Source organism: Trichechus manatus, unplaced genomic scaffold (genome assembly GCF_000243295.1).
Source record: "Trichechus manatus latirostris isolate Lorelei unplaced genomic scaffold, TriManLat1.0 scaffold00172, whole genome shotgun sequence".
Lineage (NCBI taxonomy): Eukaryota > Metazoa > Chordata > Mammalia > Sirenia > Trichechidae > Trichechus > Trichechus manatus.
Genome location: NW_004444108.1, coordinates 4,540,141 through 4,562,441, shown reverse-complemented (window position 1 = coordinate 4,562,441; position 22,301 = coordinate 4,540,141). Strand labels below are relative to the sequence as shown.

At 37.7% G+C, this 22,301-nt stretch overlaps 1 protein-coding gene across 1 annotated transcript in view; it reads right to left on the bottom strand.

Moving 5' to 3' along the window:
* PRIM2 (DNA primase subunit 2) overlaps window positions 1-22,301 on the bottom strand; it is a 316,775-nt gene that overhangs the window by 8,899 nt on the left and 285,575 nt on the right. Inside the window, exon 13 of the mRNA XM_004386833.3 lies at window positions 3,977-4,045. Within this exon, the coding sequence (XP_004386890.1) occupies window positions 3,977-4,045 (69 nt within the window). The remainder of the gene's footprint in view (window positions 1-3,976; window positions 4,046-22,301) is intronic.

The window sequence follows — 22,301 nt, the reverse complement described above, 5'->3', positions numbered from 1 at the left end:
CTTGAAATGTTCTCTTTGACAATGAATGCAATGTCATTCCTTTTCAATTTGTCATTCCTGGCACAGTATACAATATGATTGTCAAATTACAAAATGACCAATACCAGTCCATTTCAGCTCACTAATATCTAGGACTTTGATGTTTATGTGTTCCATTTCATTTTTGACCGCTTCCAATCTTCCTAGATTCATACTTCGTACATTCCACCACAGTACAACAAACTGATAGACACAAGGGGCTTACTCCTCACTTTATCAAAATAAAAAGGTAAGAATGCTTAGTTTATTTCATTCCAGAATATTAAGTGAGAAATCTCACGATCCTTTAAATAGGGGAACCTGATCATTCACTCCAGCAGCAGTGTGGAGTAGAAAAATTGGAATGGGGCATGTGTAGATGCTGGGAAATGAGTTAGAAAGCTACTGCACTGATCCAGGCGAGAGATGACGGTGGCTTCTAGCCCAGTATTCTAATTGATATCCATAATGATGAACCTCTGTTATTATAAAAAGGCTTAATTATATTTAGTATATCCTCTTTAAGATTGCAGGAGAATGCGTGATATGTTTTAACAAAATTTCTGAAGAATTTTATCTGGTGGGGAAAAAAATTATCTTCAACTATTTGGTAAATAGTATCCAGAATGACTCAGTGCCCAAAGAAGTCTATTTCTATAAAAAAAAAAAAATTACTTTCAATTAAAATTCAGAGACTAACTTACACAATTGTTTTCATTTATACATGGAGCATGCAGAAAGTAAAAAACACAGGATACAATTATTTTAAACACTGCTCCCTAAAAATACTGAGGTAAACAGGTTTCAAGCAGGCCAGCTTTTGACATCTACTAAATGATTCTCTCTTAAACATTTGCTTGGAATCAACATATTTTGCACACAATGACCTTTACAGAAACACGGGTCTCATGATTTTGTCTGCTGTGACTCTCCTGTTTCTTTCCTTTCCCCATTTCTTGTTTACTTGTTATTGGTCATGTGTTTGTGTGTGTGTGTGTGTGTGTGTGTGTGTGTGTGTGTGTGTGGTTAACGATATTTTACTATGTTTTGCCCATTTTGTTAAGTACTGGGAGAAGAAAATTCTGCAATGCATTTTCATTTTGCAACATTAGCTTGGAAGTTCCAAAGTACTGCAAAGGATCTGAAACAAGATCAGTATAGTTGGAATCTAGAGGAACAGGGTCTCACATTTCTGCCACAGCAAATGTAGATTTTTGAAGGAATGGAAGCAATATTGTTTTACCTATGGGATCCTTGGGTTTTAATCAAGAAGTTTTGCAATGACAGCTTATAATGAGGCAGCTGGTATTACCAAAAAAGCCATATGGAACTATCATAGTGCTGCTGCAAATGGTATCAATTAACTGGTTCATTTTCAAAACTTTCATTTAAGAGTGATTTGATGAGAGGGCTCAGGAAAATAAACATAGGGCTTTTTTTGAGAGGCAGAATGGGGAGGTAGGCAGAAACAGGACAATAAAAATAGATCGCATTATTAAATTAAAGTAGAAGAAATAACAGGGGAAAAGAGATATTCACATTTAAAAATCTATAATGGGACATCTAGTGAATACAAAAAGCTTTACAGCACTGATTTACATGAAGTTTAAGTTACACTATTTCTGCATATGGGAGGATACAGATACGTGTCTTTTCAATATCTTCATTAATATAAGGCAAGTTTTAAAAATTGGCAATAGCAGCAATGTTCTTATGGGAATAATCAGGAGGAGAGACAGACTACAAAAGCAGATTTGAAAACTAAAAAAAATATACTCCTTATTTTTTAGTGATTATGTCACAACCTAAATTTTTTAAATCTAATTTTCAGATCTTATTAAAAAAAAAAATAAAGGGTTGGATCTGACTTCAATTCTTGAAAGTTCTGAGGCCTGTTAATTGAGTCCACAAATAATTAAGAACATATATGAAATTAAAACTCTCAAACTGAGCGAGCAAATTAAGGAATCAAGTCTTCAAGGAAGAATCATGCAAAATGGTGCTAAAAATACCTAATGTGTGTCTTATGTGGTGAAATTCCTATTCTGATAAAACCAATAAAATTTTGTTGTTACTTGCCTTTAAATTTTGTAAAAATAAAGTCCATGTTTTTAAATGAGGATAATATTTTCAAAAGTTAGGTGCAGTCGAAAGATGACTAGCATCCTCTAAAAAGCACAACAGATGAGGGTTCTAACTCCAGCTATCCCATTAACAGCAGTGGTACCTTGGGCAAGTCACTTAGAATCTCTTAGCCTCAATTTCTTCATACATAACCTATGAAAGTTGAAGCAGATGACTTCAAAAGTCCCTCTATGCTTATTATTGTATGAATCTAGGCAAGAAAATACGAATGACCTCAGAAGTGGTGATTACAAATTCAGTACCAGATTACTATTCAACAAGCATACTCATGGTTAGGCTTACAAGCTTTAGATAAGTTAGATGGCCTGTGTTCAAATCCAAGTTCCATCCTCCTACAAGCAGTCTGATCTTGTACATGTTACTCAGCTTCTGTAAGCTTTATTCATAAACAGGGATAAAACTAGTACCTAGCTGTAGTGCTGTAATGTGGGTCAAAGGAGCCAACGTATTCAGTCAAAGTACTTAGTGCTGTGTGCCTAACATGCATTAGACTTTTGCTGGTATTATTATTTTCATTATTATTGGTATCATTATAGAATATATTCTAAGAAATGATTTATCAAGTAAAAAGTTCTGATATATATCATCATAATAAAAAAATCATTTCAGGAAAACTAAATACATTAACATGGCATGTCAGATGATGATGAATGCAATAAATTCAACATCTTTTTGGGAGGGTCATGGATCCCTTTGAAACCTGATAAATACCATGGACTCCAGAAAAATACACATATGTACTCACAGACAAAATGTTTCAAGGGGTGCATGGACCTCCAAAGTCCTTTCTTGGATGTCTGCCCAGGTTAGGAATCCATGCTCAAGATCACTGGTTGTAAACTGGAGGCCCATGGGTTGAATTTGATCTACAGATGTAGTCTGTATCTTAAATTTTGTCAATGTGAATGACTCTAACAGGGCAAGAGTTCTCCAGTGCACCACAGTTCTTAACCATACTCCCTGGTCTTAATCTCAGCCAGCTTCACTCTTGTGGGTTATTTGTTTGACCTCTGTTGGCCTCTGAGTTTGTGACCTGCTTTCAGAACTCTGACAGACTAGGCCATTCCATACCCACTCTAATAACTTTCTAGTAGGCCTTCTTATACTAAGGAGGCTGGCAAGATAAAAACCACATTTCTCTGATTCTCTTGCAGTTAGGGGTCCACATATATAACCTAGGTTCTACCAAGCAGATAAATATGGGACTTGGAAAATAGATTAGAGCAACATGAGGTGACAGTCACAAGTAGAAGGACTGGATTTTCTGCAAGCAAGATGACAAAAGTTCCCCTGGGGCAGCTGTGGCAAAGACTGTAAATCTAGTCCAGAGGCTGCCAAACTAAGGCCAGTGGGCCAAATCTTGCCTTTTTATAAGTAAAGTTCTATTGAAACACAGCCACAGCCATTTATTTACATATTGTCTATGGCTGCTTTTGAGTTACAATGGCAGACGTGACTAGTTGTGACACAGATGGCCCACAAAGTCTAAAATATTTACAATCTGGCTCTTTACAGAAAAAGTTTGCCAATTCTTGATCTGGTCCCTAGGAGTGGAGTGGTGGGTGGCAGCTGCAGTCAAGTAAGGTTTTCTCATGATGTAGTTTCTCGTAGTTATAATATTCCTGGTTTTGAAGCATTCAAGTTTGGTTCTCTGGCCCTTCTATAAATTTTATAAGCTACCTAATACTGTGTAATAAATCCCTTTCTGCTGAAAATAATCAGTCATTTCTATTGATGAAACTAAGATTCTTCAGCGAAAGACAAAGTAACAAAATACAAAGAATTAGGCTATAAAGTTAAAAAATTTACTTACATTATGAATCATCTCGAAGTACTTCTGACATGCTACCTGGTAATGTGTCCCCTTTACTAAATCCAAAATCTAAAATGAATGAGGAAAAAGAAAAAGGAAAAATTAGAAATTATGCATCTTCCAAACCACCATAGCTCACAGTCGTTGGCCTTTTCGTAATCCTCATTCCAGACAGGAAATGCATTGAATCATGTAGCATGTTATATTTCCAGAGCCTGCACACCGATAATTTTGACATTATACAGTAGCTGTTCAGGTCAGCATTAAACCACAGATGACAAAAGATAGTAAGTGATCCTTCTGACCTACCAACTGTGAATTTCAATAACTTTATCTCAACAACAAGATGAAAATACATCCCAGCATTATGACTTTGATAGTTATTGTGAGAACATCATATTGCAATATCTCTTCCAAAATTATAGATATAAATCTAGCAATCTAAGTGGTTGGTGCATGAAGCAATCAAGTACACTATTTAGATTTTTATTTTCCACATTACCAGTTTATACAGATACAGCATAAAATACTGCCGTGTGCCCATCAGGAAAGTTAATGTAAACCCTTCAGAGGAGAATCTGTGGAGAGGGAATGCTTTTACCTTCAATCAGATTTGTCCTTTTTTGAAATGATGTTATTTCTAGTAAAGCTCAGCAAAATATGAAAGTGAACAGTCTATTCTGAACACCTATGAGGAACATCATCCTATCTTTTGTAAATACAATTTGCTTTCCAATTCTACTTCATGTAATCTCTTCAGAGCAGTAAAACTCTCATTCTTATCAACAGAGTGCAATGCCAGTTGATATTTGTAAAGTTTCATCACCTTTCCCCTTCAAAATAAATAAAATGTATATTTGGCCTGTTTATCAAACACAGTAAAATGCTGGAATTAAGAGATAACCTCAAATGAAGGGAAACACAATTCTGGAGAAATGTTAATTTCTATCCTTTTCAAAAGGTTGACCTTTCTGTAACAAACAGAAATGTACATGAAGTCTCAAATTCCTGCTATCCTCATTATTGAATATAGCCTTACATCTTTTGACAGATACACAGATAAATTACAGTTGCAGAATGGGCATCATAAAATGCTGACAAGAATGTGCATAAAAGAATTGTCTTTCTGATTGCCTTATAGATTAAATTTATGTATATTCCATTTCACCTTTTGTTCAATCCTATATGAATGACCTGTGTAAATGCCAACCAATCACAGCACCCAGGATTCTGTGTCTTTCCTTAAATTATTATGGGGAAAAAAAAAAGAATCAATTAAAAATGAATGACTATATTGTCTTTTTGTTGAGGTGCTGAAGTTTTCTATAAATTTTAGAGATTAGATCCTTGTTGGATATATCGTAGCCAGTTTTTTTTTTCCCCAGTCTGTAGGTTCTTTTTACTCTTTTGGAGAAGTCTTTTGATAAGCGTTAAGTGTTTAATTTTTAGAAGGCCCCATTTATCTAGTTCACCTTCTGCTGTTTCTGCATTTTTAGCTATGTTTGGTATTCTACTTAGCCATATATTAGGGCCCCTAGCATTGTTCCTATTTTTTCTTCCATGATCTTTACAGTTTTGGGTTTTATATTTAGGTCTTTGATCCATTTTGAGTTAGTTTTTGTGTATGCTGTTAGGTTTGGGTCCTGTTTCACACTTTTTTTTTACAGATGAACACCCAGTTTTTCCAGCACCATTTGTTAAAGAGACTGTCTTTTCCCAGTTTAATGGACTTTGGCCCTTTGTCAAAGATCAGCTGACCATAAGTGGATGGAATTACGCCTGCGTTCTCAATTCTGTTCCACTGGTCTATGTGTCTGTCATTGTACCAGTACCAGGCTGTTTTGACTATTGTGGCTGTAGAGTAGGTTCTGAGATCAGGTAGTGTTTAAGACCTCCTCTCTGCCTTCTTCAACAGTGCTTTACCTACCCAGGGCCTCTTTCCTTTCCATATAAAGTTGGTGATTAGTTTTTTCATCTCGTTAAAGAATGCTGTTAGTATTTGGATCAGGACTGCACTACATCTGTAGATCTCTTTGGGTAGGATTGACATTTTCACAATGCTGAGTCTTCCTATCCATAAACGTTTTTTCTATTTATGTAGGTCTCTTTCGCCTTCTTACAGTAGTGTTTTGTAGTTTTCTTTGTATAAGCTTTTATGTCCCTGGTTAGATTTATTCCTAAGTATTTTACCTTTTGGGGGCTATAGCAAATGGTATTGTTTTCCTAATTTCCTTTCCAAAGTTCTCTTTGTTGATGTAAAGGAATCCAACTGATTTTTGTACGCTGATCTTGTATCCAGCTAATTTGATGAATCCTTCTATTAGTTCCAGTAGCTTTCTTGTGAAGTCTTTAGGGTTTTCTATGTATAGGATCATATCATCTGTGAGTAAGGATAGTTTTACTTCTTCCTTACCAATTTGGATGCTCTTTATTCCGTTTTCTTGACTCACTGCTCTAGCTAGGACTTCCAGCACAATGTTGAATAAGAGTGGTGATAAAGGGCATCCTTGTCAGGTTCCTATTCTCAAGGGGAATGTTTTCAGTCTCTCTCCATTGAAAATAATGTTGGCTGTTGGTTTTGTACAAATGTATTTTATTATGTTGAGGAATTTCCCTTCTACTCCTATTTTGCCAAGAGTTTTTATCAGGAACAGGTGCTGGACTTTATCAAATGCCTTTTCAGCATTGATTGAGATGATCATGATTGTTTTGTTTTATGTATGTGGTGGATTACACTGGTTGATTTTCTAACGTTGAACCATCCTTGCATACCCGGTATGAATTCCACTTGGTCACGATGTTTTGATATGCTGTTGAATTCTACTGGCTAGGATTTTTGTTGAGAATTTTTGCATCTGTATTCATGAGGAATACTGGTCTGTAATTTTTTTTTTTTTTTGGTGATATCTTTGCCTGGCTTTGGTATCAGGGATATGTTGGCTTCATAGATTGAATTTGGGAGTATTCCTCCCTTTCCTATACTCTGAAATAGTTTGAGTAGTATTGGTGTAAGCTGTTCCCTGAATGTTTGGTAGAATTCTCCAGTGAAGCCATCAGACCAGGGCTTTTTGTTGTTGTTGGGAGTTTTTTTTTTAATTAGCTTTTCTATCATTTCTTCTTTTGTTATGGGTCTGTTCAGTTTTTCTACCTCAGTTTGTGTTAGTTTAGGTAGGTAGTGTGTTTCTAGAAATTTGCCCATGTCCTCTAGGTTTTCAAATTGGTTAGAGCACAATTTTATAGTACTTTGTAATGATCCTTTTTATTTCAGTTGGTTCTGTTGTAATGTCACCCATCTCATTTCTTATTTGGGTTATTTGTGTCCTCTCCTGTTTTTCTTTTGTCAATTTGGCCAATGGTTTGTTGATTTTGTTAATCCTTTCAGAGAACCAACTTGTGGTCTTGTTGATTCTTTCTACTGTTTTTCTGTTCTCTATTTCTGCTCTAATCTTTATCATTTCCTTTCCTTTGGTGAGTGCTGGCTTCTTTTGCTGCTTTCTTTCAATCACCTCGAGTTGCAGGGGTAATGTTTTGATGTGGGTCCTTTTTCTTTTTTGATGTGTGCATTTATTGCTATAAATTGGCCTCTGAGCACTACTTTTGCTGTGTCCAAAAGGTTTTGGTAAGATACGCTTTCATTCTCATTTGATTCTAGGATTTTTTTATTCCATCTTTGATTTCTTCTATTACCCAGGGCTTTTTAAGAAAGATATTATTCATTTTCCATGTATTTTATTTTTTTCCTTGCTATTCCTGTAATTGATTTCTACTTTTATGGAACCGTCATCAGAGAAAATGTTTTGTATGATTTCAATGTTTTCGGTTTTATTAAGGCTTGCTTTCTGGCCTAAAATGTGGTCTATTCTGGAGAATGTTCCATGTGCTTTGGAAAAGAATGTATACTTTGCTGCCTTGGGTGGAGGGTTCCGTATCTGTCAACGAGGTCAAGTTGGTTGGTTGTGGCATTTAGATCTTCTGTATCTTTGTTGAGTTTCTTTCTAGATATTCTGTCCTTCACCAAAAGTAGTATGTTGAAGTCTCCTATTATCATTGTGGAACTATCTATTTCTCTTTTCAATGCTGTTAGAATTTGTTTTATGTATTTTCTAGCCCTGTCATTGGGTGCATATATATTTATTATGGTTATGTCCTCCTGGTGTATTGAAACTTTAATCATTATATAATGTCCTTCCTTATCTTTTATGGTGGATTTTGCCTTAAAGTCTATTTTATCAGGGATTAATATTGCCACTCCTGTTTTTTTTTTTTTTGGTTATTGTTTGCTTGATATATTTTTTTCCATCCTTTGTGTTTAGTTTTTTGTCTTTGTATCTAAGGTGTGTCTGTTGTAGACGGCATATTGATGGATAGTGTTTTTTTTAATCCATTCTTCCACTCTCTTTATAGGTGCATTTAAGCCATTTATATTCAGTGTGATTACTGACAGGTATGAGTTTACTGCCATCATTCTGTTGTACTTTGTTTTGTGGTATTGACAGTTTCTTTGTTCCGCTTAATTTTCTGTGCTGAGTTCTTTTTGTTTGTGGATTTTCTTTTCATTTCTTTCATTGTTGATTTTGTGTTTACTGAGTATGCTTTTCTTCTTTTTTATTCTGATGAGTAAGTTTGTCAACGTTCTTTGTGGTTACCTTGAAATTTAGTTTTATCTTCCTAAGTTTAAACCAGTCTTTTATTTCTTGATATCGCCCTGACTTCCTCTCCATATGAAAGTTCTATAACTACACCATTTATTCCCTCTTTCTTGTTTTGACATTGTCGTCATTTACAGATTGACGTCTCTGGTTCCGTTTTCAGTCTTTTCGTGTTGTTTTATTTTTGAGAATTCTTTATCTGAGTTGTTACCTGGCTAATGATGTCCTGTGTCCTAATCTCAAGATATTGTCTGATGTTGTTGATTATCTTTCTGAAGGACTCCCTTTAATATTTCTTCTAAGTTTGGTCTGGATTTTACAAATTTCCTTAGTTTCTTTTATCTGGAAATGTCCTAATTTCATCATCATATTTGAGAGACAATTTTGCTGGCTATATAATTATTGGTTTGCAATTTTTTTCTTTCAAGGTTTTATATATGTCATCCCATTGCTTTCTTGCCTGCGTGGTTTTTGCTGAGTATTCAGAGCTTAGTCTTACTGGTTCTCCTTTTTAGGTAACTTCTCGTTTTTCCCAAGCTGCTCTCAGGATTCTTTCTTTGTCTTTGATTTTGGCAAGTTTGATTATGATATGTCTTGGTAACTTTCTTGGAGCCCTAGGGGCGTAGTGGTTAAGAGCTCAGCTGCTGACCAAAAAGTTCTAATCCACCAGTTGCTCCTTAGAAACCATATGGGACGGTTCTATTCTGTCCTATAGGGTCGCTATCATTCAGAATTGACTCAATGGCAATGGGTTTAGTTTTTGTTCTTTGGTGACCTTCTTTTGGGGTTTATCCTGTATGGAGTTTGTTGAGCTTCTTGGATAGATACCTTCTTCTCTTTCATGACATTTGGGAAGTTTTCTGCCAGCAAATCTTCGACAATTCTGTTTTCCTTTGCCTCCCTGTTCTGGAACTCCGATCATGAACCAATTTTTCCTCTTGATAATGTCCCATATAATTCTTAGACTTTCTTCATCCTTTTTTCTGATTTTTTCCTCAAACAAATTGGTGTCAAGGGATTTGTCTTCAAATTCGTTGATTCTATCTTCTATTGTTTCAATTCTGTTCCTATATCCTTCCACTGAGTTGATTATTTCTGAAATTTTATTGTTATTCTTTTGGAATTCTAGTTGTTTTTGCATGGTTTCTAATTGTCTCTTTTGTTGTTATTTTTTCTTGTATTTTTTTCCTGAATTCTTCTGTTACTTTGTCTGTGTTTTCCTTGATCTCTTGCATAGCCCTGTATATTAGTCTTTTGAATTCCTTATCAGGTAGTTCCACTGCCATTTCTTCCCCTGGAAGGTTTTAGGTTTTCTGGTTCTTTATTTTAGTCACTTACTGGAGCCATCTTGTCCTCCTTCTTTATGTGATTTGATATTGTCTGTCTCCAAAGCATCAAGAAGTTGTTATATGTACTTATTGTATGTTTGTTTGCTGCATCCTAAATTTTTGTTTTGTTTTGATATATCTGAGTAGGCTGGGCATGTGTGCTACCCTGGTCACTAATCTAGCTTCATTGAAGGTCTCACCTCCTGTTTCCAGGTGGGTAGGGCAAAAACTGGGTACAAGAGCACAGTCTGTGTTCGCTTGTCTTATGGGCTGCTGAATATGTAGCTGGAGTTTTTGGCGATATATCTGGCTGGCTGGTCACCTGGCCATGGGTGCAAGGGGCATTCTTCTTGGGTTGGGTGTTGTATGTGTACTCTGCTGTTTACTGGGTGGTCGGGGCAAATGTGCCCTGGTCGTTGGTCACCAGGTGGATGGTGCAGAAACTCTCACTGATGGTCTCAGGCAGGCAGGGCTATGCAGGGCTGTTTAGAGCAGCCACTAGCTTCCAGCTGCAGGAGGCAGTGATGTGGGGGACAAGGTACAGAGGAGGTCGCCTGTCCATGGGTGTCTGGTTGCAGGGCGTACACCTGTCCACTAGAGCACTTCGTGAGGGAGGTTGTGCAGCCAGTCCTTGGACCCCAGTACAGGTGGCTGTAGGGAGTAGGAGGCACCTCTGGTCCTCGGGTCCCTGGAGTGGGTGGCTAGAGGGAATAGAGGTACTGCTGGCCCTCAGGCCCCCAGCACGGGTGGCCGGATGGAGTGGGAGGTATAGCTGGCCCTAAGGCCCTGGCATAGGTGGCTGGAGGGAGTAGGGGGCACCACTGGTCTTCAGGCCCCCAGTGTAGGTGGCTGCAGGGAGTGAGAGGCACTACAGGGCCCCGGCACTGGTGGCTGGAGGGAGTAGAAGGCGCTGTAGGTACGAGGGCCCCCAGTGCAAGTGGCTGAGTGAAAGGGCAGGTGCCTCCAGTCCATGGGTTCCCAGCTTAGAGGGCAAATGGTGGGTGCTGCTGAACTGCGATAGCATGCGAGAATGGGGGGTGAGCAAGGAGGGTGGGGGGCCCAAACAGGCCCGTGGGTCACAGGTGTAGGTGGCTAGAGGGAGTAGGAGGTGCAGGTCCATGGGGGCCCAAGTGGCTGAGTGAAAGGGCACGGCTCTTCAGTCTACAGGCTTCTGGCTTAGGGGGCGGGGTGGTGGTGGGTACTGCCAGACTGTGATCGCATGTGGGGAAACAGATTGGGTAAGGTGGGTGGGTGGGGGCCCACAGGCCTCTCGCATGGGGGCTCGGGTGGACATGGTAGGTGGGGTGCGTGCATTTAACTTTTGTAAGGCAGGAAGCACTCCTGCCTGGCTGCATCAGGTGATGGGATTTCGGAAGGGAACACTGCTTGCTTTGTCTTAATATGGCCACGCTGTGCAGGTTCAGCCAGCAGGGCACTGGTGATCTGTAATTCTCCATGTCTGCTGCTTTTGTACTGTCTCTCCTTCCACTTGGTGCTTGGTCTGATTCTTCAGCCTTGTCTTTGATGCTCAGAATTCCAAAGTTGCTATCTATGTCCAATTCACTTGTTTTCTTGGGTCTTTGTTATAAGACAGACGTTATGAAGTCTCTGACTACTCTGCCATCTTAGATCGCCCCCTTGACTTACATTTTTAACAGCTAACTCTGCCCTCCGTGTTGACAACAGACTGTGGTGGGCAGGGGTAGAAACAGGGAGGCTATTACAAGAATCCAGGGATAAGTGATGGAGGCTTGTACCAGGATGATAGCAGTAGGGTGGTGATAAGTGGTCAGATCTGGAAATACAAGCATTTCCTACTTAATGTCCATAAACCATTTCTGTAAATCAGTGTTCTATCCAAAACTGCTCAACAGGAACCTATTCCCTAGTGTTTGAAAGTAATGCATTACATAACACTTACTACTCCCCACAACCTATTTCTGAAATGAAACTTTTAAAACACAGTATAATGCCAATATATAAGTAACAGACTATCAGGTTAAAACGTAAGTACCAAAACCACCATTTACTAGTAACTAAACTATTAATATGACTACTAACGAACAGCAACAATCATTGTTATGCAGCAACATACAAACATGACACCTGTAAATCTCTCTTAGTGCTAGCAAAATCTTAGACACACACCCTCTTTGTGACTTCAAAACCTTCAAGTGATTCTGATATTCTCCAATTGGCATATGGAATGCAACTGGAGACTTTTTCTGTGCTTCATTTTGTTAAACTTTCCCAATATAAACGTAACATATAAACACTGTATTAGGGTGTATGTGTGTGCGTGTGTGTGTTTTAATATAGGTATAAAAATCAAAAGGTTCTACTGGGGAAAATACTTAACTGGAGAACTAGAGAAATATTCTGCAAGGTATGTCTATTTTGAAGATGGTGCTGATAAAATTTGCCGATGGGTTGTATAACTCCAAGGCAGGAAATACAAAGCTAATAATCAGGGTAAGAGAAAGAAGAAATGAGATACGAGTAAAGAATTAAAGTTTGTGAAGTAGCAGCAAAATTAGAGACATGGCAAATAAACACCAGTGTAAGAAGGACAGATGACTGGGGCAGACTCTGTGGAGCAGAATTTGGGGTCAAAATCAAAACACTCCACAAGGGAGAGAAGTCAGATTGAAGATGTAGTCAGGCAACAATACTTTCTTTGACAGTGTTTGTTTCCTTAGCACTGCTTCTGAATGCCCAGACTTTACCCTTGCAAGCTGGCCTTTGTCTTTCTTATAAGGATAACTCCCCAAGGCTGGAGCGTGGCAAGCAGGGACCGGCCCAGAGTGAGGGTGAGAAAAAGAACGGGTGAGAGAAACACGTATTACAAAGAGGTGGAAACTCAGTGAGAGGAAACAAACGGGAAGAAGAAAGAACCAGGTAGAAGATAAATGTGGAAAGCCAGGGGGATGGGGTAAATGAAATGGAGTTCACAGTTTGCTACTCACGTGGCCTTTGAAAGTCAAAGTGCAACTAACAGCTCACAGAAGGTGTTTTACCAAGGAATGTCTCTATTAAGAGTCCAGAAATAGACCCACACATATACGGTTAACTGATTTTTACAAGGGTGCTAAGTCCATTCAATAGGGAAGGAAGAGACTCTTAAAATAGTGTTGGGAAAACTGGATTTCCACATGCAGAAAAATGAAACAGGATCCTTGCCTCACACTATACACAAAAACAAATTAAAAAATGGATTAAGGACCTAATTGTGCAACCTAAAACTATAAAATTCTCAGAAGAAAATGCAGGGGCAATGTTGTTGGGCCTAGCTCTTAGCAATGATTATCTTATGTAATGACAAAAGCACAAACAACAAAAGACAAAATAAATGAATGCAACCTCATAAAAATTAAAAACTTTTGTTCATTAAAAGATTTTATCAAAAACATGAAAAGACAAGCTGACTGGGAGAATATTTTCAGAAACCATATATCCAATAAGAATCTAATAACCAAAATATATATACAAAACTTCGACAATTTAATAACAAAAGACAAATAACCCAATCAAAAAATGGGCAAAGGACGTGAGTAGACATTTCTCCAAAAAGGCCATTCAAATGGTCACTAACCACATGAAAAGATGCTCAATGACATTTGCCATCACAGAGATGCAAATCAAAACCATAACGAGATATCATTTCACTCCCACTTGCACAGCTAAGATTGAAAAAAAATGTTGCCAAAGAAGTGGGGAAATTGAAACCCTTAACCATTGCTGGTGCTAATGCAAAACGGTACAGCCCTTGTGGAAAACAGTATAGTGGTTCCTCAAAAAACTAAAAATAGAACTACCATACGACCCAGCAATTCCACTCCTAGGTATATACTCAAAAGACTTGAAAGCAGACTCAAAAAGAGACTTGTACACCAGTGTTCACTGCAGCACTATTCACAATAGCCAAAAAGTGGAAACAACCTAAATGTCCATCAACAGATGAATGGATAAACAAAATGTGGTACATACATACAATGGAATACTACTCAGCCAGTAGGAGAAATGGAGTCTTGATACATGCTACAATATGGATGGAGCTTGAAGACATTATGCTGAGCAAAATAAACCAATCACAAAAGGACAAATATTGTACGACCTCACTTATATAAAAAGACAAGAAAAGGCAAATGTATAGAGACCAAAGTTTATCAGTGGTTACCAGGAGTAGGAAGGAGGGGGAAAGGGGGAATTAACAGTGATGTGAAAATTACACTGATTAAGGGTAGGGCTGCACAGCCGATTAATTGCTGTCAGTATGTTGTACACCTGTAAAAAGTTGAACTGGCAAAAGTTGTGTGATAAATATATTTACAACAAAGACCAAAAAAAGAAGTAGCTGCTGAGGCTGCTTATGTACAACCAAACACCTCATGGGATTTGGTTTCTTGGTTTGGAGGTTTAGGGTCAGGGGTTCATGGCACATCACAGTAAATTGGCCTAATAATGTATTTAGTGCCTCTGTTCTACTTCCTAGTTCATTGCATAGTGCCTGGGATCTTAAAAGCTGGCAAGCGGCCATCCAAGGCATGACAACTGGCCTCTATTTGCCTGGAGCAATAGAGGAAGAAGGAGAGTCAGGAATAAGAGAAGGACATGGAATGTGTGGCTAATTGCCTCCATGAACCACTGCCTTCTTTGCCATAAGACCAGAAGAACTGGATGGTACCCAGCTACCATTACTGAATATTTTGATCAAAGATTCTATAGAAGAACATTAGATGTGCTTTTTTTTTTTTTAACACTGCAGTTTGTCATCTTCACAAGGAAAAGTTAGTTTATCATATTTGTATTTGCTAAGTTTGGAAAGGCATTAATTATACTTCATTTCATACTCAAGGCAAATTACTGGTTTTTTTTTTCTTTAAAAGAATTCTAATAAAGTGGCTAATCAAGGTATTCTTGCACTTGAGAAACAAAGAGCAAATAAGGTGATACTTTTATGATTTGATCAGCAATAGTCATACCAGCTGATAAACACATACAATAGAAAACACTGGTGGGAAATGTTTTATATATATAATAGAGACATATACAGCATTTTCTAACTTTGAGTCACACTTCCTTCTCTCTTCCTAATGCTAATATTCCCTGCCATCTGCAACTTCCTCTCTGCCTTTTGCTTCAGTGCCTGCCAGTGAGGTTCAGATGATTACCTGGCAGCAGAATGTAGCCACCTGCCCATCCTTGGCTTCAGTGAGTACAGTGCTATATAGCTAGGTATCCACTCACCAATTAGACATGTGGCTAATCTGTCTCTAATTCAAGGTCATGTTCTGTCTTATTTAAACGTGGCATCAACAAGCTTGTTTCTTCCTAAAAAGCTTAACCTTGCAAAACTAGATCATGCTGATATTTTTCCACTCCACTTCTAACCTTCCTTTATTTCAAAGGAGAATGAAGATGTGGCAGAGGTGCAGAGTCTGGAACAGTTTTGAACATATTACTTGGCTCCCACTTCTCACACACTCAGCATAGCAGCCTGCTGCTGCCTTACAACTCTGCTGTGACCTTCATTTACTGGCAGACTAGGCGCAAGCTTCCCGCTCTTGAAGATGCACTTTCATGCGTTTAAAACATTATATGCCAAGAATTTTTCTCTTTCTTTATTGGCTATAAACACAGTTATCTGAGTCGATTCTACCTCTGAATGTCTTTAAAACCTACCTTTTCCTCTTCATTGTTCACACTCTCATCATTGTCGTTTTTACTGCAAAGTTTCTTGATTCATTCTTTCTTCACTCAGGGCAGCTTACACACCGCCACCAGAGTAACTTTTCTGAAACCCAAATCTAATCCTGGCATTGCTTCTGCTTGCTGGCTCCCAGCAATGGATAGGATACAAACTCTTCATCATCATTCAAAAGACTTCTCCACCAGGCTCCAGTCTTCCTTTCCGGGGCTCCCTCCTGGCCACTGGGGTCCTTACATTCTAGTCCAGTTTCTCCCACAGCGTGATCTTTGGAATTTCACTGACAAAATCCTAGTGATTCAGGGGTTCTTTCTTCTAACATATTGATTTGGTTTAATCCAGAATTATCTACGTTTCTTCATGGCAAGCTTTACCAGGGTAGTGTTTTTCAAACTAATTTGTCCCCAGAACCTATTTTCATAGATCTCCCAGGATTAGCCTTCCTCAGACAAACCCTGACAAGCTTATCTAAGTGAACATGCGCTCCTCCTGCAAGTCTCATTCTATTCCCTTATCCTCTTACAGCTTCCCTTCACCACACTCACCTGTTTAGTGTCTGTCTCCCCCACTTGAATGTCAGCTCCATGAAGGCAGGGTCTTGTTAGCTTTATTCATCACTACACTCCTATTAAGGAGCCATGGTTAAGTACTCGGCTGCTAACCAAAAGGTTGGCAGTTTGAACCCATCCAGTACTCTCTGGGACAAAGACCTGGCAATCTGCTTCCTAAAAGATTACAGCCAAGAAAACCCTACGAGGCAGTTCTACTCTATTACACGGTGTCTCTATGAGTAAGAAACAACTCAATGGCATCCAACAGCAACAACATATTCCTACTGCCTTGAGCAATCACTGGAATGTAGTCATCACTCAATTATTATTTATTGAGGTTAAATGAATGCTGTTCTTTTTAATATTGATACGCCTCATCTCTCTCCACTGGGTAAACTCCTACTCAATTTTCAAACCCAATTATACATGTTACTTCTTTGTGAAACACTTCTTGATGTCACACCTCTCCCTCTTCAGCAGAACTTTCCTCTCTGATTCCGCAACTAGCACTTTGAATATATTTTTATCAATGTACTTATCATACTTTATTATAGTTAATCATGTCTTTTGACCCTACTAGACTACAAGCTCTAAAAGTTTCTTATTCATCTTTATATTTCCAGACTTGAACATACTAAAAACTGCAATATATCAAGTGCTCAGTAAACATCTGTTGAGTAATAAAATGATTGTTTTTCCTCACCAAAGCAATTTACTTCTGCTTGAATCAGTCTTAGAGGACTTTTAGTAGAACTTTTGTAATTAGGTAACTGCTTTTCATTTCTTCTACCTCCCCTCCCCACTTTGGTAGCACCACGGTAAGAGGGGCAATAAATTTAACTAAGCTCTTCCACAAGGATAAAGGGGCTTGAGAGGCTTTTCTAGTCATATCTTGCGGACACTTTGTAGAGAATGAAAATTCTCTATCAAATTAACTTGAATCCAAATGTACAAATCTGCCATTGCTAGGTATAGTCTTACACACACATGCAAACATACATATATAAGCATGCAGCATGCTCTGCCAACACCTTTCAGATCTAAGATTTTTGACTATGAACCAACTGAGTCAGTTATTCATTTGCCTACTCCATTCACTCAGGCAACATTTACTAAGCTCCTACAGTGAACCAGGCACTATGTTAAGAATCGGGTTTACAGAGATTAAAAATATCATTTCCACCCTCAAGGAGGATAAAGCCACAGTCAAACAGTCTGGATGGAAGGACAGACAAGAAATTGAAGAGCACAACACAGGTGAAGAGTACTCTAATCCAGGAAAACACATGATATGACAGGAGAAGGAAAGGGAGACAAAGTGCTCATTAAGAGATTTCAGCAGGAAAGCCAAGTGAGCCAAATTTTAATGGATTAATAGAAATTATCAAGATAAAGATGGGGTAAAGGCAATCCAGACAGGGAAATAAAATATGCAAAGGCACAAAGACTTGACAGCAAATTATCTCAGGGAAACTAAAAGTATATTAGAAGTTGAACAGACATTTCCGTGGAGAAGATAGACAAATGGTCAGGAAGCACATGACAAAATGTTCAACATCATTATTCATTAGGGAAATGCAAATCAAAACTACAATGAGATACCACTTCATACCCACTAGGATGGCTGTTATAAAAAGGAAAACAAAACAAAGAAACGGAAAACAACAACTGTTGTCAAGAATGTGGAAAAATTGAAACTCTCATGCATTGCCGTTGGAAGGTAAAATGGTATAGCTGCTGTGGAAGCAGTTTGGGGGTTCCTCAAAAAGTTAAACATAAAATTACCATATGATCCAGGAAGTCCACTCCTAAGTATATACCCAAAAGGAAACAGGGAATCAAACAGACACTTGTACAGTAATGTTCATAGCAGCACTACTCATAATAGCCAAAAGATGGGAACAACCCAAGTGTCCATCAACAGACGAATGGGTTAAAAAAGAAAAAAAAAAGCATATACATAAAATGGAGTATTATTCAGCCATAAAAAGGAATAAAGTTCTGATATTTGCTATGACATGGATGAACTTTAAAAACATTACGTACACTAAGTGAAATAAGCCAGATTCAAAAGGACAAATATTGTGTTATTCTGATTCCACTTATATGAACTATCTAGAATAGAAAAATTCATAGACAAAAGTAGATAGGAGGTTACCGTGGGTTTGGGGGTTGCAGCAACGGGGAGTTATTGCTTAATGAGTATGGAGTGATGAAAAAGTTCTGGAAATAATGGTAGTGGTGGTTGTACAACATTGTGAATATAATTAATGATAGTGGAATGTACACTTAAAAATGGTTAAAATGATAAATTTTATGTTATATGTATCTTACCACAGTAACATTTTTTAAAAGTATATTAGAAGGATTACTTTCGCATCAGTGTGAAGGACTTTTTGGGAGAAAGAGAATTGTCAAATTAGGTATTTATAAAAGTAACATACGACATCCTGAGTTAAGGAAGAAATGAGATGAAAGAAGGACAGACTCAAGAACACCCAGAAACAGGAAGGTGTTTTGAATATATTCTCAGTTCCTGGCCTGCGCATCTAGTGCGTCACAAGTGGAGACAGTGTACAGTAGATTCTGTGTCATGCTGTCTACACATACCTTCTCAGATCAGAAGCACACATTCTCCAGTGTCAGAGAGTGTTGACTGACAGCTTACAGCAGAAGTCCCCCTCAGGTGAAGAAAGCCACCTTGCTCAAGGTTATATTCCCTTCCTGGGAGCAGCCCACCCCAATGACTGGGTGATGCAGAGGTATAAAGATGAAGACCCCTTGCTCTAATTGGGACAACTCTGCAGGGCCATCCCAGCTTCAGAGCTTCCTGTGGGATTAGCTAAAGCCCAACTTCTCCTCCATCCAATCCTGCCCTTCACTCCCCAATAAGTGATGATCCTGGGAGCTTGTCCCAACAAACATTCTGCATGCAAATAAATAAAACAAATATTCTGCATGCAAATCTCCATTATACAGTCTACTTCCCAGTAAACCAGATCTGACACAGTACAAATTGTTTTGTAGTTGTTGTTGTTGGGTGGGGGTGCGGGATGCGAATATAATAAACCAGACCAATTGCCATCAACTAGATTCCGACTTATAGCGACCCTATAGGACAGAGTAGAACTGCCCCATAGGGTTTCCAAGGAGCCTGGTGGATTTGAACTGCTGACCGTTTGGTTAGCAGCCGTAGCTTTTAACCACTATGCCACCAGGGTTTCTGCGAATATAATAATGACAATAACAATATCTATCTTATATATCTAACTATATACCAGGCACTCTTCTAGTTATATTACTTAATTATTAGCTCTCTAACTCTGCTCTTGGTTTACATACTCAAACACATTTCATAAAGAATGCTTATAACAATCTTTTAAACCTTGAGACGCCTTGGTGAATCTGATTAAATCTGTGGAACTCCCCAGTCAAAAAATGTACTATGCCCACATCTCATAAATCCTGAAATATTCTTATGAATGAGCTAAATATCAATAGAAGTGAGATTTTCTAAAAGATATATAACTCCCAAATTTGATAACCATATCACATTATTCCTTTATTACGTTTTTTATTTTATAATACGAAAACTCTAACATTGAAAACTTCTCATGGTCTTTTAATTTATCTGATTTCAGGTTTTCAATAGTTAAAAGTAGGCAGCAAGAGAAGGATTCTTGAGAAGCAATTTAAACTGCCCCCCAAAATACTAAATTATTCAGTGCAGATTAATACCAAGAAGGTATTAATCCAACATTTTGGATTAAAGGATTTAAGCTTTTAGGGAATATCAACAACTAAGTGAACTAAGGGGAATTGGGGGAAAGGAAGGAAAGAAGTGGAAGAGGAGAGGGTAGAAGAAGTGGATGGGAGGACAAATGAGAACACATGTGTAAAGCCGGCTTTGGACTATGGAGAAAAGTATTGTCAAACCTCAGTTTCAGGGTTCAGTTACTAATTGTTACTGGGCTCTGATTATCCTATTCTTTGGACTAATATAAAAGCAATCCAGTTCATAATCACTATGTCCTATGATCTTTATGAAAATGATGAAAAATATTTATACTAATTCTTTAAAAAAAAATCTTACTTATAAGAAAGGTTATCATATCAGATATGCAATTGGAAACAAGCTAAATTTAAAACCAGCCACTTAAAGGGGGTAAAAAGAGTAAAAGAGGTAAAAAATAATGCAAATTTAGGGACACAAACGTTGTCTAACAAGAAATATGTTGTAAATGGATGGTAAATGCTATCAAGAAGTCAGAAATGGTATAAAGCTAGGCATACTAAGAATCTGAACATTTGCTTTAGGAAGTAAGGTTGGTTACTTAATTTGCTGGTACTCTAAGTTTGCTTCTCTAAAACAAAAAACGGTTCTGAGATAACACTATAAAATTGATCTTGAAATAGAACAAAGGTAGGCGAACAGTTTTATAAACATCATAAATGTTACCAAATGAAATTTCTCTAGGGATAGCAGTAGTTTCTCATGTAATAAACAATAAAATAATTGCAGAAAGATGCATAACTGTAAACAGAGTACTAAGTTTCTTTTAAGAAAGAATATATACTTTTATTTTAATGAAAGTAAGCTTTAATTAAGAGGTTTGGCTAATAATGGCATATGTTACTTGACTGTCAAAATATTTTTTCTTCAAACCATCTTAAATAACATTAAATAATTAATCTTCAAATTACCAGTTATTTTTAACCTATTAGAAAAGGAAGGAGATATACAGAAATCAAGTTGATGTTCAGTGATTTCTGTGACAGAGCCAAAAATATAACCATGGCCTCCTGACACCAATTCTAATGCTCGACTTCCCATTTTTTTCCTTAATATAGTTCTGAGATTTACCAAGAACAATGTACACATTTCCAACTACAACATTAAGAAAAGCAAAGCTAACTGCGGCAATCAAAGCACGGTTCTCATAAATCAGAAGAGATGCTCCTGGAGATGAAATAGACAGAAGAGCTGCTCTTAAAAGCAGTTATTGTTCATAAAGTAATGGACCAACTGAATACCATCTTCCATTGGTAAGTACTCCTTACCTAAGAAAATCATAGGAGTTTTAGATAGTTCAGATTTATATGAACACTGAGTAAAGAGTCATTGAGATTTATCTTTGCCATAAAATCTTCTTGACATAGTGTTACCTTTAAGTCTTTTAAATTGTCCATTTTGAAAGATTTTTTCATTAAAAGGCATTTACCAGTTTTAGGTTTAATACGGTCACTAACTTCTTGAGAATTTTTGGACAGTGAAAAAGAGAGGTTAACCAACCTCTCAAGAAGTATAAAGAGCACACATTTTTTCATATTTCGTGGTTTTAATATCACTATTAAGTTTCTTGGAAGCACCAATTCGATTTGCTTTAAAGATAATCATTAACAGTTATGTGAAGTCAAAGTTCTAAAACATGTTTCTTTCCTCTTAAAAAAAATCTAAAATCAGAAATAAAAGTCATTATCAAAAATGTCAGTACAGAAGTAACATTTGTAAATAATGTTATCATTTCAATGAAAAAACTTGAAAAATGAGCGGCTTTATACTCACTTATATTCACTTAGGGGTTAACATGTAAAAGAAATGTTGGATGAAATAGGTCAAACACAATTGTATGCTGTCTTAGTTATCTAGTGCTACTATAACAGAAATACTGCAAGTGGATGGTTTTAACAAAGAGAAATTTATTCTCTCACAGTTTAGCAGGCTGTAAGTCCAAATTCAGGGCATCAAATCCAGGGAAAAGCTTTCTCTCTCTGTTGGCTCTGGAGAAGGTCCTTGTCACCAATCTCCCTCTGGTCTAGAAGCTTCTCCCCACAGGAACCCTAGGTCCAAAGGATGCACTCTGCCCCTGGCGCTGCTTTCTTGGTGGTATGAGGTCCCCCCTTCTCTGCTCCATCCCTTCCTTTTATCTCTTGTAAGATGAAAGGTGGTGCAGGCCACACCCCAGAGAAACTCCCTTTACATTGGATCAGGATGTGACTTTAGTAACAGTATTATAATCCCATCCTAATCCTCTTTAACATAAAATTACAATCACAAAATGGAGGACAACCACACAATACTGGGAATCA